At 42.9% G+C, this 15,638-nt stretch overlaps 1 protein-coding gene across 4 annotated transcripts in view; it reads right to left on the bottom strand.

The window, feature by feature from the left end:
- Positions 1-14,821, bottom strand: part of LOC117237173 (protein grainyhead) — a 161,760-nt gene extending 146,939 nt beyond the window's left edge. For all 4 annotated transcript variants that reach the window (XM_033500891.1, XM_033500892.1, XM_033500894.1 and 1 more), the window contains exons 1-2: positions 14,093-14,821; positions 10,190-10,514 (exon numbers count right to left, since the gene is read on the bottom strand). In XM_033500891.1, coding sequence (XP_033356782.1) covers positions 10,190-10,252 — 63 coding nt within the window. In that variant the 5' untranslated portion in view covers positions 10,253-10,514; positions 14,093-14,821. The remainder of the gene's footprint in view (positions 1-10,189; positions 10,515-14,092) is intronic.
- Between the last annotated feature and the right edge of the window lie 817 nt (positions 14,822-15,638).

Below are 15,638 nucleotides of genomic sequence, written 5' to 3'. Positions count from 1 at the left end.
AACAATATCGTGAGTCATCTGGTTAATATTCGAGTTTCACTGGCGGCAAGTCACCGTCGTCGCCTCGAGTATCGGTCAGACAACATGATAAGTTATTTTTTTCTGGGAATACCCGGTACAGTTTGTTTCGTGTCTAACGGGTTGATTAATGACATTCCAAGTTGTTAAGGCTGAACTTATTCAAAAACTTTTTTCAGAATGTATGTAATATATTAGATACGCACTTCTTTTTCTCTTTTGTTGCCATAATAAATCGCTTAATCTTTCGTACTACGAGAAGTTTCGAAAAAGTTTCGATATCATCGATCAGAAATTCTAGCTCAATTTTTTGTATCATGAAATGCGTTGGACATCCTGATCAATCGCGTTAAACGCCTTTCAAGATACAGAGATTTGTCGGTAATTTACCTTTATCATCCTTTTGCCCAATCTCGTTCAAAAACTTCTCAGCTTGTAAACCCAACTTCCAATTCACATTCACAATCTTCTCCTTTTCGGAGTAAAATTTCTCACTTCAGAAACCTCCGCCGTATTCAGAGAATTAACTGCAATTTATTCCCATCCGAAACAGACTTTACGATTCCAAAAACTGCCTCCACGAGAATATACTACCATGGTAACTGGTCAATCCTATAAAATACTTGTCAGAGTGTGAAGAATTAATCCTCGATTGATTTAATCCGCCAAAGGCATCGCTCGGGCAGGTGCAAAGGCTCAAAGCCCAGTTCACTTTATACTCGAAACACCCTCCAGTCCCACTAGCTCTCCTAAACGAGTGTGCGAACGGTAACACTCGTAATAACCCACACGAAGGGTGGCCGATGTTTGACGAATATTAATCAGCTCTATTACGAAGCCTCCCGCGGTCATGACGTGACGTTAAGAGCACTCGTCGATGAAAGCGTATACCAACTTCATTCGAAATCTAATCGCCGATCGCCAGGAAAATTTATCGCGGTCGTCCGAGCGCGTTGATTCACATGCCATCCTGCGACCGAATGTATTAGTTTTTACGACGTTCTACACGCGCCAACTCGAAAATGACATCGATGGATGAAAGGGAAGAGGATCGTTAGAAAGGAAATATTCGTTATTTATCCTGCTCACGAATACGCGTTTTACGGTTTCCCAGAGCTCCTGCTGGATGTTATCTCGGGATTATTTATTGAATAACTCGTACACGACCGGGTGTCGAACGACGGCCTTGTACCATAGATTCAATCTAGTATCGCTGTCAAGGTAGAAGATTACGTAACCACGGGCATCGCGATAGTACTTCAGAGGCGTGTTGAGAGTTATTAGACGATGATTGGCCTTGTACCTGCTTGTGTCCTGACTTTCTGATTCTTCCTCTCTTTTTTCATTCCTCGTTCATTTCTTTCTTTCTCGCTTTTTCTCTACTTAGTTAATTCCGTAATTGATTTCAGTGAACAGCCGTAAAATTTTTGTCCGGTATAGCCATCGAACGTTCCTCGTTGTTGCGTAGGTTCGTTTGGAACCAGCGATCTTTAATGGTTTCGTACTGTCTCGTTTATATTTTTTCTTCTTAAATTTAACACCTTGATTGATTTCGAATGGTTTTCGAATTTAACTCTCAGATAGTCTTCGAACAGTCTTTGTCGTATTGGGTAAGTCGACATAGAACGTGTGATTTTTTATTATTTCATTCTGTTTCTTCTTTTTCTCGGTTAATTCTATACCTAATTGATTCCGAATGGCCATCGAATTGTGCTTCGATGCTGCATGAGTTCGTTACGAGCGAATAATTACAGATGACTTCGTTTGGATATCGACGTGGATAGTGATTAAGAATGAAGGATAATTCAGGTTATCAGGTTCTGCGGGCAAAAGAGACTGGATAGATGCAGCGTGGTTTACAACTTCATTCTCATGATGCGGTAGCAAGTCACGCTGTGAAGATAGGATTCCAATTGGATCGGATTGGTCAGAACGTTCGAGAAGTTTGGTTTCTCGCGCTGATTTTTCCATTTTCCGTGGTTACTGCATTTCCGTGGGAGAAAAAGCAGTCGTCGTAAAACATGTATAAACTGCCGGGAGTGGACATTGATGCGGTCAGCTGATCGAATAAAAAGCGATGGTTAGAGACCAATGATCCGCAACGTGAGCATGGAATAGACTGAATCGAAGTTGGTTAGAAAAATATCTATCGGTATCATTACGTCTGTGTCGCAAATAAAACCAACGTAGCGTAAGCTATCAAAACTACAAACTAGCTTCCTAAAACGGAAGGGCGTAGAAAAACTAACTTATCACTATCCGCTACAAGCAAAAACAGTTTGCCGATTTCCATTTATCACCCAGCCTAACTATCACCGGAAAATCAAAATTTCTCCAAACTTTCTAAGCTAAATATAACCTCGTTCGCTAAACTCTAAATCTTCCACTGTACTTTAAACCGCAATCTCATTATGCGCAAAAATTTCAAATTTCCACTCGTCGCTGAACCTTTGTGATTACTGGGATTACCATCCTATTAAATTTTTCGTATCTTCAACTCAACCATATTATACAGAAAAATTGTAAAATTTTTTCTAACCTAATTACCACTCCGTGGTTGAAATTTCCCGTATTCTAACTCCCAATCACATTACACCAAAAAGTTACAAATTGCCACTCGTCGTCAAATACAATTAACCACCCTGAAATTGAAACTTCTTGAATTCTAACACATTTCGATCGCGTTGGAAAATCAATTTCCAACCCGAGATCAAAATTGCTCGAGTCCTAGGCCGGATCACGTAACACTGAAAAATTACAAATTTCCAGTCATCGCCCGATCTGATCACTGTCCCAATATAAGCATTTCCCTAAAACCTTCTCTTCTTGCGATTCATCGCGCTCCCCTGCATCGATTCCTTTAATAATAATAGGAAAAAGGGGCGGTAGTGGGTTCGAATGGAGTTGCCTCTTCTAACCACCTTCTAACAGAGACTAGCCTCTGTTTACACGCAAGAACCGGCTGATAATAACAGTTAATTGGCCTGCTGGCCGTGAGAGACTGTTCCAGGTCGGACGATACTCCTTGGCTCGTCTGTCGGTCGAGCGGATGCGCGACCGCTGCTCTCGCGTCCTCGTCGATTTCTTCTTGCGGGTCGCGCGCGCTCGCTTATTGCCGATCACGTCGTTGGAATACGCAGCTGCGCCGCCAGCTCGAAGATACGTGGAATCGTTAAGGGCCTTTCTTTCGCTCTTCCAAGCGGTTGCGCGCGTATACGCGTCCTAGCTCACCGGAGAACCTTCATTGTTGCCCGCACTCCTCTCTTTCTCTCTTGCCTCGTCGTTCCACGCAGCATCCCCCTCCGCAAGACGATGTACACGATCGTCCAAAGGTTTTTGCGATACGCCGTTGAATCCTTGTTATATCGGGCCGCTCCTCGCTTCTCTTCTGTCCGGGCATCCAGCTTCGTCTGCTCGCGGAACACCTGTCAGAGTTTCTGTTATTGCGGCCCCGTCGCGGTTATTTCTTCCCGTCCTTTCCTTCCATTCCCTCGTTTTCGACTCGCTCTCCGTTCCTTTTTTTTTTTTTTTTTTATTGTATTTCTCGCCCTCTTCTCGGATTTTGGCTGCGTCGAATCTTTTTCCTTTGGGTTGACTTGCGTCAGGTATGCTCGTAATAAGTTGCGTGGAGAATTTGGAAATTTGGAAGTTTGCAAATTTTCAGGCATTTCTGGCGATTCTTGGGCATTTGGAAGGTCAGACTCGAGAGTTTGTAAATTCAGATACTTATGAATTTGCGCATTTGCGAATTGAAGCTTCGGGGAACGTGGTTTTGTAAATTCACACATTTGGAAATTTAGGTAGTTGGAAGTTTCGGGCGTTTCGAAACTCCTCACACGATACAACTTCAATTCTCCTTTCGTATCTCCTTCTATCCCTTTCGTTCCTATTAGCACAGCATACCACTTGATATAAATATTTCGGATTACATTAGTCCATGGTACGCTTTAATTGCATGCGCCATAAAACATATAAACTTCTAAAATAAAAATACGTTATTGTCGCGGTCTGTCAGTCGCGATCTTTCCAAGCAGCTCCTATTAAAATACATTTTTGACTCTCGTGAATGTTCAATTAGCGGTTTATATTGCGGTGGAAAATCATTGTACAACGTTAGGGCTGTTCTGTAGCCACTCTGAATGGCTGTTATAATTGTTTATAATTGTTTATTAGTCGCGAAGAATGTGGACCCGTGCGCGTTTAACTGCGGTGTTAAGTTTCGTTGAATAACGAAAGTGGCGCAACTATGATCCGAAATAAATTACTGTTATTAATTATATTCATGTATTTACACCCGGCGACTTCCTGTCGCTATTTCCAGTCACGGTAATCATGGAAATACTGTGTGCGATTGTTCACTATGCGTTGTTTATTTTTTTTAGTTTCCTGTTGGCGTATCGAGCATCGTGAACGTGGCCGCAGGCGAACCAAGCTAAATGGAATTGCTAGAAACGCTTGTCGACGATCGTATCACTATATCTCCATCGTTTATTCCCCTTTTTTCCCCACGATAAACATGCTCGCTATTTCACTTACGCTTTATGCAAATCTTTTTCAGCTCGGTTTATGGCCGTTGAATTACATACGTTTTTTTTCCAATCGCCAATCGTAGAATTGGAAATTTTGTATTAACAAGCTTCGAGATATGCAGGTAAGCAGAGGGTTGAGAATTTATGGGCTCGGAAAATGACTGAGATTATTTGCATTTGAAAATTTGGAAGTTCCAGTTTTGCAAATAGAACAAACGGAATGTTTGCATATTTGAATATCTGAGAATTTGGTTATTCGAATTTTCGGAAGGAAAATCTGTGTACTTGAAAATCAAAATATTCGAGATTTCGAATATTTGACAATTTAATTTTCGTAATGTCAATTTGAATTAATTTCAATCGTTGCAGATTCAATATTTTTGGATCCGAAATATCTTTAAAATTCGAACAATCGAAAGTTTGTTGTTGTAAAAATCTTTCCATCCCAGTAACTGAGACACCTCGTAAATTCTAAACCTTAAAAATTCATTCATTCAAGATTTCTTAACCAACAGCTAGTCTTAAACAGTCGGCGGAAAATCATCGATCGCTTCGAAGAGTTTCGCAATCGTCTGGTGATTCCGTTCATCGAACGTTTATTATCATTGCTGCATCATCAATCACAATTTAAGAATAAGAAGCAAGAAATATCGTTGACACTCGGACACTGCGATACTATTCATGTAATTAGCGCGTATACCGAACATCCGACCAGAGTGTACAGAGCAATAAATCATTTTTTTTCACAATATCTGTAGTTCGCGTTGCTGGTAGCTGGAGAGGAAAACAAAAATTCTCCTACCGCCATTATCTTTGATTGATATCTCCAAACAACTCTCGCTAACATTTCTTGCTACCATTATTCCGTTCCCATTATACACTACTCAGAACGGTTAGAGCAACGCTTTTTACTAGAGGAAAAGTAATCAGTTGCTCCTGTAATCCTTTTGGAACGATTCTCGTCATTGCTGATTTCATTGGTTGTATATTTTATTCGACGTCGAGTCGTCTTTATTATAATAAGTCTCATCACTAACTCCGGTTCCGAATACGAGCCGACAGAGCACTAAATCTTCTATATTATTCCTACGAATCGGTTTATGGGGAATTCTGGCTCGTTTAACTTTTTTAAAATTCACTAAAATTAACGCAGTATCGCTAAAAGTGTAATATATACCAATTTCTGTCGAAAATAACGTCTCCGACAATAAATTCTCCGTTAAACCTTCAACTGCGTGTAGCCACCGGTATTGAGTGCGTACACCAGGAATAAATATCATGCGTTCCCTAATTAAAATATCAAAGAATTTGAGAGCCGGGCAGATTGAAGACTCAGGTATCTGAGAAATGGGTAAGTTCAAAAATTAACAAAGTGGAAAGTTTGTATACCAGAGTATTTGACAATCGGAAAATTTGGTAATCCGAACATTCGAAAGTTAGGAATTTCGAAAAATCGCCATGATTCGCTCAACACAAAGTATTAAACATACCAACAAAAACGAGTAAAGAGAATAAAAAAGATCTTCTGTAATACGGTATATTGAGCATTGCCGTCGACACATATTAAGCTTCAAAAGCAGTGAAAGGGTTAAACACATTCTTTTCCCATTGCCTCTAAAAAAAAAAAAAAAAAAAAAGAAAAGAAGAATATATCTTAAAAAATCAACAGGACGAGAAGAAGCAACAAAAAGATTTTCTATTCCCCCTTTCCGACACCGCGGCAAAAAAAATCGAATAAAAAGTCTAAGTTGGGAGTCTGGCGGATTCTATTAAGTAATCTCTGCCGGTTACTTGGATAATGAATAGCACGATCGGTGAGTGTGCGTTCCCTTCGACCCAAGTATCAGGTATACGCGAAATCCGGCGAGTCATCGTACACAGCAAAATCGTCTTCCTCCTCCTTCTCCTCTTCTTCCTTCTTTGCCCGTAGTTCGAGACACGGCTTGGTTCGAGACTCCAACCATGAGTGGTTATGCTCGCACGAATGGACGACGACGTACCGCTCGCCTTCGCGAAAGAATGTCGGTATTCGTCGAAGATTCTGGCTAGGATGGAAAATCTCGCAACCGTTCTTACTGCTCGATCGTAAAGCGAAAACGGAAATTTTTCCATGGAAATGGAAATTCGCGTCACTTCTTGATGAAATTTCTAGTAAAAATTTAGAAAATGGGGTTTGACTAAATTTTATTTAAATTAGGACGCTAAAACCATTTAGATTTACTGTCTTTTCTATTTTTTTTTCTTTTTAATGGAAATGTGCAGGTGGGTTTGGCAAAAACTAATCTTTTTTTAGAAATTACGGATTAGTCACTTTGAATATTAGCTAGTTCATAATTTTTTCCCCATTCGTGTAGGTTGATGTAGGTATAGTTTTACTGTCGACCAGGTTTACATAGAATAGCTTTGACAAAAGTTGTTTAATATTTTAATCGATTCTACCAAGAACCTAGCGCCTGTTCATTTTTATCTAATTTTTATGAGCTGGACAACAGCGATAAATCATTGTAACTGACTCAGTCATGCGCGAAAAAAGAAGCAAGCGTAATTATTTATATCCTTCGACATAAATGGGGAAATTGATTGACGTTTATTGTGATGATCGAATGGATATGTATGAAGACTTAGTTAACAAGATATCTCTATACTTTTATACTGTTTTATACAACAACAACAACAAAATTTTTTTTTTAAGTATTCCTCCCAGACCTACCAACGCAGCTTCTTAAATACTAAATTAATTCCTTATCTTAATTATAATTACATACTTCTGTTACGCCAACAAAAAATAAAAACGAAGTTCCACATTCCTAAACGTTATCTTAATTTCTTATCTTAATTATAATTACGTGCTTCTGTTACGACAACAATAAAAAGTAAAAAAGAAATTCCACGTGTTGAGTTACCAACACAACGACGCAAATTCCATTCCATTGCCGTAAATTGTATCACCTCGTTCACGAACCAGATTAAGCGTAATAATTCCAGCAGGGATTTGGTCTCCGTAATGTCCGGGGCCCCATAAGATTCTTAGGGGAGCCGCTTAAGCGGCGGTCTTCCCATTGTCGAGCAACGCCACGCAAATAACGGGCTTTCGTCCTACAGAGTTTCACTTTTAAGCGACAGGTATACTATTGTGAGGTTAAAAACCTGCGGCCAGGTGACAGTAAAAATCTTTTCAGGCTTCTCTGTGTCGAGGAGTGGCCGTCCCAGAACGATATACACATCACCCTAGACCGATAAGCTATTGGAATTCGTTTAGATTTTTCGAGGGTTCGGCCTGCGCCTCAAATGGGACACCATACAATCGTCGAATCATTCTTGGATCCAGAGAAACTTGATTTCATCTTCTTTTCGAATCTTTCCTTTCGTGCGAGAGCGTCAATCGTTGTATACCTTTACAAAATTTTCTTTTTATCTTTGTTTTTTTAGACCGTATATTTTTTTTTTAAGAAACCACCGTGTCTTTCTTTTCTGTTTCTTATCCCGTTTAACTTAAAAATGGATTTAAGAAAATCCTTTTTGAATTTTGTCTTGCGACGCGCTAAGTTTGTGAATTCTTTTTTTATATAATTATTTGTTATGAATATATGAATTAATTAGTTGTTCGACATGTTCTTGAATATTTATCAATCGCCCGTACCATGAGTTACATCGTTGAATTAAATTTAATTTGTGATACATTGAAGTGAAAATTAGAATGATAAAAATTATTACGATATGCGTGGTGCAAGAGGAAATTATTCTAAGGAAGAATAGAATAGGTAGAGAACGAAGAATCAAGGTACTAAAATTTCTGAACAAACCAACGAATCTATACGACTTCCTACGCACCTTCTAAACTTATTCCCGGAACACCAAAAATTCGTCGTGAAAGGAAGATTCTATGACGCACCTTTTCTCATGCCAGACCTGCAAGGCGTCTTCGTTAAGACAAACAACAGCGTGACTAGCAGAGGTCAACGAATCCTCCAGCATTTTACTCTCTTCAAACAAGAGTTCGAAACCAAAATGAATCGTCTACCCAACCAGATTACACACGATCGAGAATAAACACAGAAGATTAAATCAAGAAAAAAAGAAGTACGAAGATAAAGAAGCAACATCTTTCTACCAGACAGTTCCAAAGCTATATCAGTCAGTCTACGAACCAATCAGATTACCTGCGATCAAAAATAAACGCAGGAATCATTTCTCGAAAATTTCTTACTTCGCCAGTATTTTCTTTCAATTAGAACGTTCCAAATCTAAATTAGTCGATCTCTCCGTACCAATCAGACTATACTATATCCTACACTATATACTATAGGCCATGCTATATACTATATGCAACAAACATACCACTACGGTGAAAAATAAATACAGAAGTTAGTTTTTGTAAATTTCGTACGATTAATAATATCTTCTTTCTACTAAAAATATCTTCTTCGTATTAGAGAATTTGAAACCGCCAAATGAATCAATTACGAACCAATCGGATTATCTACCTTTGTTCCCAATTAACCTCGATGATATTCGGTTTCCATTTCGTGCAATTAGCTATCCTAATCAACCCAAGAAAGGAAGAAAGAAGACGAAAAAGAAAAACATATTTCGTTCTACCTTTTCATTTCCTTTTTCTTTCTTCTTTTTTTTCGAGAAATCGATTTCGAGCGATTTTGAATCCTTGGTCCACGTATTTACGTCCATCATTGGACGGCGTCTCAGGGTCGTTCCAGAAGTTCCACGCTGGAACAACGCAACTGGCAATAATCTCGTCGGTCCGCCATTCTCGTTATTTCACGCAACGGGTGGTACCGACGAAACGATGGTAGAAAGGTGGGAGAGAGGCGAGAAAGAAAGAGAAAGGGAGGAAGGTCAAACGATGACCCACACGAGAAGAGACCCATGCAACATGCCAATGCATTCCATGAATTGTCGAAATCGAAGCGGCGCGATCCTTTCAGAGAACGTTAATCACGAACATCCCTCAAATGATCTACCAAAAAATCTTCAAAATCTTACACGTATCGTAGAATTTATATTTGTCGGAGCCTGCCGCGCATTAATAAGCATTTCTCGAGTTCTTTTCTTGGGAATTTTACGAGAAATTTATTTCTCTGTAAATGGGATTAACGTGGTACAGCGAAGATTTCGTTGAATTTAGAAGCTGATGAAATCGCTTCGGCTCTAAATAATCTCTGCCTCACAGATGGATTAAACGATTTCCCTCGTCCAATCTTATTTTACAATTTTTATTTCGCGACTACTGGATCGCGTTTAATCTTGTTTTTTATATACAAAGATTTGATATAATAAGATTTAATAGACCCAATGTACACTCCAAATAACGAGTGTAAATGAAATTATTTTAAATAATTTTACAACGAAAGAAAATTCGAGTCTCTATAAAGGGACTGGAGAGTGTTCAAGAAACAAAATTAATATTATATGAATGTAAGGGACATATTACCTAACAGTGAAAGTTCCATATGGAAGAGTGAAAGACGAAATTTCCAAGTTACATGGAGAATTATCGGTTGATTAAATTTTTTATTATTCCTTTCGTTATGCAATATCGTGGGATAGTAAATAATTTTTTAATTACGATTTGAAAGAAAAGTAAAAAATCGTTGGTAACGTAGAAAGAATAAGAATAGACTAACCGGGGACAGAGCCTCCTGCATGTGCAGGGGTGCGTTGTCGGCCTCGTCGGTGCAAGTCGACATTCTCCCGCGCAGTCTTCCACTTCTCTTTCCAGTTCGTCTAATCGTGGCGTTCCGCTGGACGAGCCTCTTATCCCGCGACGTCGTGTCCTCCTCCAAAGTTCTCCCTTTCTGCTTCGATCCTCTCTAGTGGTCGACTAATATCGTCTACTAACCTCTACGGGAACGAACGGGTTCTAAGCATGCGGGGTTGCGTATCACAGTCTTCTGCTGAGCGTTGTATGGCACGTGATTGGACGGAAGAAGAGGAGCAGCCAGTGAGGACCTGCGAAACGGACGAGAAATAAAAAAGAGAGATGTAACAATCCTTCGTTTTTATAAGTTAAAACTACGAACAAAGAACGAGGGTAAAATAAAAAAAATGAGATCATTATGCGTGATGTAAGAAGCAGATTGTATCGTTAATGAGTCAATTTTGATCGTGTCAGGCTGTGTCATTGAGAATATTCGACAGTCGAATTCCGGATTGTCAAGGTAAAAAAAAAGAAATGTAAAAAAGTAATTAACACGTCGACTGCCACGCGAATTTTATATGAGTCACTCACAAAGGCCATATTGATCAACTGCGTGTATCAGGCAGTAGAGAAAAGTAATGATGTCACAGCGCTATTTTTTTAAATTTGCCTTGAGACTTCCGTTTGTTTATGCCATCTGTTCGCGATACACAGCGCGTATGGAAGAACGTTATTTATTCCGAGGAAAATTTACATTGAGAAATGTATAAACAATTGAGTTGATCGGTTTAGCTTGTGATAAACTCACGTATTCTATCCTATACCATAACATTTAATTTTCTTAAATACATTACATTGCAATAGAATTTGGAGCACTTTTAATTCTACAATCTAATAATCTACTTCTTTACGTGGAACCGTTTTTGCTCAATAATATATGTTTTATTGTAATCATCGTAAATTTAATAACATGGGTCCAATGGTGACCATTAGAGCTCCTTTGACAAGGAGAAGCCGAACGATGGACGTCGATAACCAACGTGAAAATATATTATTTAAAAGTTTCATTTTTCTCATTCACTGAACATGCTGCAAAATGAGCTAACCAAAGCGAAGACGTCAATCTTGTATTGTGCGTTCTGTCGCGTTTACGATTACGCAACGTGCAATCAGTGGGACCAGCTGGTTCGCCTCTCCTCCATTCATTTGAACCGGCTACAAGCACGTCAAACTGGAAACGGTTTCGCGGTCGCGGCTCTGATAGACAGGTGTAATAAACCGGCGTCGAAGACAGACAGACAGTCAGACAAGCGAACCGACCGACCCAGCCGCCAGGTAGCCGAGAGTGAAAAGTTCCTGTCTCGTCTCTCGAATACTGGAACACGTTCCTTTCGGTGAAAGACTCCCTAAACGTCAACCGCGAAAGAAAGAAGCGAAACTGGCAATCTGGCCGCAACGGAACCACAACATAGAGAGGAACGCAAGCGGTTGAACCGGTCGCCTTAGTATCCGACAGAAGAAGAAGAAGAAGAAGAGGAAGAAGACGAAGAAGAAGAAGAAGAAGTCGCGGTCGAACAGGAAGCTGCAGCCGCATTTTTGCCCTGGCAAGTCAGGTTGTGACGTCCAGGCGGAAGAACGAGATCGGTGGAGGAATCAGGAAGGCCATCGGGTAGGGCGGCGGTGGCTGAGAGACCACGCGAATCCACGCGACTGTTCGTGGACGAGCAAAGAGCGGACAAACGAAGAAGAGAGAGCCGGATTCAGAAGCCAGAATAGCAGGTTCGATGGCTCTGGTTGATTCAGTTATCACGTGCGCGGTGGCCGGTCGAACCAGGGAATCCGTGGATGTTGGCCAAACCAGTCGGACACCACGAATTCCACCGTCTTCGGGCCCTTGCGCCGCGTCGTCGTTCACCAGGTGGATAGTCGGTAAAACCAGTTGGCTTCCCTCTTCTCCCGGCTCGTTCATCTCCTCCTACTACAACCGCGTGGCTACCGGTAGCCAGCTAAGGAAGGAGGGCAGGCCGCGTAAAACTGGAATTCAACCCGCGACCGCCTGTCTGACGGATAGACAGGTGTAATAATAGACGTAAACGAGGAAGCAAGAACCGTGAACACCGTCGTTGGTCGTAGGAAAGCGTAGGAGAACCGACGTGTATCTCCGACGAGGACGATTCTATTCAGTTTGTTCCGTGATTTCTTCGTTTTCTCGAGGCTTGACAGCAGGAGGATGGTGTTCCTGGAAGACGAGACACCGGGGGCTGAAGAAGATTATGCGAACTCGTCGGTGGCGAGGAAGAGGAACGCGATGGATGAACCGGCCTACGTGTGCAAGAGCGAGACTTCTCAGGGAACAGGGTGGCGGGAAGTAGGTAGGTTGGTTGCCTACCTACTACGCGGAAGAAGGAGATTGGGGCGACTGGGGAGAAGGAGTAGGTACACGAAGCCGGTATACAACCGCGGACCGGAGACGAGAAGCCAGAGGAGCAGGTTCGGCCGGTCTAACCTGATTCTCAAAGGGAACCCTGCATCAGATTGGACCCACCTCCGTGGGTCCGTTTGTATTTCAAGTACCTGTACTCCCTCGCTTCGCGTCAGTGGACGATGCCTTCGGAGACGGAGGACTCGACGAGCCTTTGCGAAGAGGAACAAGCTTCTCTACGGAGAGCTCGAGTACATGCTGGTAGAAGAGCTGGTGTCTCGAAGACGAGGCACTAGGCACGTCGGCGCGTTAACCGGCTCCGTGGTGTCTATCGTGTGGCATTTTGGGTCCGATCGATTCGTGGGCAAAGCCTTTTACAAGTGATTCGACTGATCCGTAGTGATCTCGTACAGTGAACATAGAAATCGAAGAGAGAAAGAAGAAGAGTGTGAGAGAGTCCGTAGGTCTCAGGTGTCTTCTGAATTTCTCGACTGGATCGACTTAAAAGTGGATCCAATCGGAATAAGAAGTTTGGACCGTTCGAGGCCTTCGAAAACGAGATGTTTGCTCGTCTCGAAGCTTACCTGGCCCACGAAGTCAACTACGCTCCTCCTTTTTACTACCTGCGAACGTTCCAACTTTATAGAGGTGCTGTCCTCCTCGTGCAGTGTTTCGGGAGTGAGAATTAGTGGCGAGTTTTCGACCGTGGGAATTGAGCATCCTTTCTCGCGATTAACACGTGTTGTCTCTTTGGCCATGAAGAATCGAACGAAGAAAGAAGAAGGACAGACGAGGTAATGGAGACGAAGTGCGTAGATATGGACCATTCGAGAATGTTCTTCAAATATCTATGCTCCTGGTCGCGATATGAAACGTCGTTATGTAAAGCCAAAAGAAATCTACGTTGCGTATAGAACTACGCGATTCCATTAGCAGCCACCATTAAACCGGGACCAATTATATTTGCGAGTCTTCCATTCACTCGCTCTACCAGGAACGCGTATGCTGATCGCGTCTCGTTCGTTTGAACGCACGCAATCGCAGCTCTGAACGCGAGCCCATTTTTACCAGTCGAACGTGCACCGTTTTACGTAATCCTTCGAAACTCTAGCTTGCACACGGCTGTAGCGTACAGTTCGACTAAAAACCGATTATAGGAAAAACCTGATCTAAAGTTGATCTAAAGCTAATCTAAAACGACCTACGGCGATAGAATAGGAAAGAAAAAATCGATTGGAGTCAATTGGACGAAAGAAATGTGAAAAAGAGATATACGGGAACCGGATGATCCCACTTGTCGTCGACGTGCAAGTTGTTTACCGGCGGCTCACCTGCGCGTCACCTGTGCGTCATCGTGCAGGTAGCCGGTGAACATCCGCGGAAAAGAGGTGCACAGCATTGACGCGGTTAAACGATCGACATTTCACCCACAGACAGATATCCCACGGTTAGAGACGAGATACTCACTTTGTCGGGGCTAGCGTACAAAGAGAAACGTATCCGAGGGGTATCTCGATGTATATCTCGAAGTGTATCTCGCTGGATCTTAAGGGAGGAAGTCTTCTGTGCATTCGATACAGAAAAGTCGATATTCTTCTTAGAAGATGGATTGATGGACGATCTTCGTGCCGATGGCTTGAAAGTGCGCGCGTGTAGACGTGTGTACGTATGTGGAGAGCAGTAAGAAGAAGGTGGTAGAGAACGTGGTAGGTGGTAGGTCGAGGGGTGTTGGTGGGGTGCTGGTGGGGTGGCGAGGGGGGAGGGGGCCAACTACAAACTACTAAGCGTCCCTCCTGTGTTCCGGATCACATCTCCACGGATGATAGTGTCACCACCTTCGCGATGGATCCACCCGTACCAAACGTGAATCTGCCGCGAGTTTCGACGAGATTTTCGAGACTTCTCCTCGTCGAAGGGCGAACCCACTGTCGCGGGTAGCCCTTTTTGTTCTTTTTTAGTTTTTCACCTACCACCACATGTATGTACACGGTTTTTCGGTGGTTACGCACAAAAACCGTCGTTACGGCTCTTCCCTCCTTTCTTTCTTTTTTTTTTTTCTGTCCGTTTCCACGAATGATATCGACACGATATGGTTCGTTATCGGATCGATCGGTTGTTTGCTTCCAACTAGACGCACAAGTGAGAAAGAAATGTAGGAAAGAAGCACCGTGGAAAACACAAAATTCACTCCGCGCACCTCATTATCCTCGTTTCTGGTTCATTCCGCGTTGCGTTCCGCTTAGCCAGTCACCAAGCGCTATCGTTCCTTTCGCGCACACCCCTCTTCGACGAGTCACGAGGATCCGGACCGGGAACGGTTTTTCCAAACCGGATCGTCTGTCCACGATTCACACTTGTACACCGGCTTCAGGCACACGCGCACGTTCGCGCAGGCCGCGGCTTTAACGACGTCGACGACGTAGACCACAGTAGTAACAACAACAACGACGACGACGACGACGACGACAACGATGACGACGACGACGACGACGACGACGACGACGACAACGGCGACGACGACGACGACGACGACGACAACGACGACGACGATGACGGCGATGACGACGACAACGACAACAACGGCAAAGAGAACGATGACGGCGACAACGAACGCGACGACGTGAACGTGGTGAACGGCGGCTTGTACGGGAAGCACGACGACATCGTCGCCGTGGAATCGCGAACGCGAGCGTACTATACCTCCGCGCGCGACAGATCGACCGACGTCGTGTGTCGAAGCCGCGCGACGAGAACTCGAGCTTCTCGTTTTGTTCTACGTGAAACGTGTGTTGGCGAGGCGAACTCGAGGGTGGAACGGATGCACTACACCCCGAACTGTGCGGCCCAACAGGTAGAATTAAACCACCCAAAGTTTAGGCAGCCGCTGCAAGCAACAAACGAAGCAGCCTCACGGTGCTCTCTCGGATCGTTCTCTCTTCTCTCGGGATACGGCAACATGGCCGCCGTCGCCGCCGCCTCCCAGCATCCCGCTCTTGGCTCCGTGTCTCGTACC

This window comes from Bombus vosnesenskii, unplaced genomic scaffold, assembly GCF_011952255.1.
Source record: "Bombus vosnesenskii isolate JDL3184/JDL3185 unplaced genomic scaffold, Bvos_JDL3184-5_v1.1 scf7180000013361, whole genome shotgun sequence".
Classification (NCBI taxonomy): Eukaryota; Metazoa; Arthropoda; class Insecta; order Hymenoptera; family Apidae; genus Bombus; species Bombus vosnesenskii.
This window is presented reverse-complemented; position numbering and strand designations above follow the sequence as displayed.